The sequence below is a fragment of the Frankliniella occidentalis genome, unplaced genomic scaffold (genome assembly GCF_000697945.3).
Source record: "Frankliniella occidentalis isolate FOCC.00 unplaced genomic scaffold, Focc_3.1 Scaffold5, whole genome shotgun sequence".
Classification (NCBI taxonomy): Eukaryota; Metazoa; Arthropoda; class Insecta; order Thysanoptera; family Thripidae; genus Frankliniella; species Frankliniella occidentalis.
Window position 1 is genome coordinate 666,489 of NW_026267135.1, and position 1,718 is coordinate 668,206.

A 1,718-nucleotide genomic window follows, 5' to 3' on the forward strand; every position below is an offset into this window, starting at 1 on the left:
CCCCCCGGCCCCGTACTCTGAGCGGAAATCCTAGACTACCGCCATTCCCTTTAGCTTAAACCCTTGCTGGCCGGCTGGCCGGTCGCCCCGCCTCCCTGCCATCCCGCCTCCTATCCTTCCCAGGCCAATTGGCTAAACAGCCAATTGTCAGTAATTTACCCCCGGGCCTCCCTCATGTCTCGGCGCTCAAAGCAGCGTGTAGTGTCCGACGGGAGTGTCGAACAGGACGACAGCGAGGGGGAGGAGGTTATGACGGCCGCCGCCGCCTCACAAGTGCTCGCGCAGCGGCTCGTCAAACTCAGAGAGCCGCGACTGTGCTAAAACACACACTCTTGGCGATTCAAAAAGCGCGGCAATAATTTCCGGGAAAAAAATCGTAACTCTTCCTTTAAAAAATGGGAAACGTATAATTTTTTCAGAAAAGTTTGATTAATTTTTACCTTTTTAGAAAACAAAAATCTGCCCACCAAAAGATTTTAAACTAATGTGTTTTCTGAAAAGGTTTTCTAGAAAAAAATTAAATTCCTGCATATGCACTACAACCACAACGCCACTTGCTGTGAGCAGCGGTGCAGATTGAGGCTCTATAGAATCCGGACCGCCTTGCGCATGAATGTGCATATAGAAAGGCATAGCCACACGTCATACATAATGCAGTCAAACGCGGGAACTGCAAATTTATACATTACCATGTTTATTGCGGCGCATGTCGCCACGACAACCGGTGGCCCTGCCCTGCCGGCTCTCGCGGTCACAACACGGCCACCTCCAGAACCAGTGGCCACACAGTGGCCACGACAACTTGCCACGCAATGGTCACTCAGTGGTCCATACTCACTGGTCACAGAGCGGTCACTCAGTGTCCAACACAGAGGTCACACAGTCGACGCACAACACACTGTATTACAAAGTCATTCAGTTGCGTGCAAAGCAGCAACAGCGGACAGGCGGCTACGCTTGCGGCAGACACTCCGGGAAGTGCGCTGCAGCCCTCCTCGAGCCAAGGGGTAAGGGGGGGGGGGGGATGCCCAAATCCCAATGTGCTAATCCACGCCGCTTTGCAAGACAACGAGGCCGCCGTCTGCGCGGTGCTTGCTGCGCGTCGGGGAGGGGAGGAAGGGGCCCGCCACCGTCGTGCGTCACGGCTGGCGCGGGAGGGCTTGCGCCGTCGCTCCATGATCTCCAGGAGCACTGCACACCAGCAGATTTCCAATATTTATTCATGAACTTGCCGTTGTGTGTCACCGGCGGCTCGGCTCATGGGTCTGACGAGCGTCGCGCGCACTCCCGAACCTCCCGAAGTCGTCTTCGCCGGCGCCGAGGCACCTGCTCGCGCTGCAGGTGGAGCACCTCACCTGCATAAACTAAACAAAAAATCCAGGCTATGAACCATTAAAATCTTGAGACCTGCCCACGTGATTTTTTCACGTTGGCTGGACTGTCATTGTAAACTGCTAACCACTCCTCACTCTTTACTAACGCAGTCTCTTCTCGTTCTTCCACCAGGTCCTGGACAAGACGTCGCCCCTCCTCCGTCAGCATGGCGGCCCCCGTGGTGAACGACGAGGTCGCCAAGGACCCCGGGGCCCAACAGCCGCACCACCAGGGCTTCTCCGACGAGGACTTCGAAGGTGAGCGCCGCGCCCCTCCTCCAGCGTTATGGCACCCCCTCACGCCATAGAGGGCCCGGGGAAAGAATGCAGGCCCTCCCTCCCTCC

The 1,718-nt window shown here is 56.3% G+C and overlaps 1 protein-coding gene across 1 annotated transcript in view; it reads left to right on the top strand.

The window, feature by feature from the left end:
• Positions 1 to 1,473: 1,473 nt before the first annotated feature.
• Positions 1,474 to 1,718, top strand: part of LOC113214622 (sodium bicarbonate cotransporter 3) — a gene marked incomplete in the record, with an annotated part of 35,136 nt that continues 34,891 nt past the window's right edge. Inside the window, 1 exon segment of the mRNA XM_052270334.1 lies at positions 1,474 to 1,631. Within this exon segment, the coding sequence (XP_052126294.1) occupies positions 1,541 to 1,631 (91 nt within the window).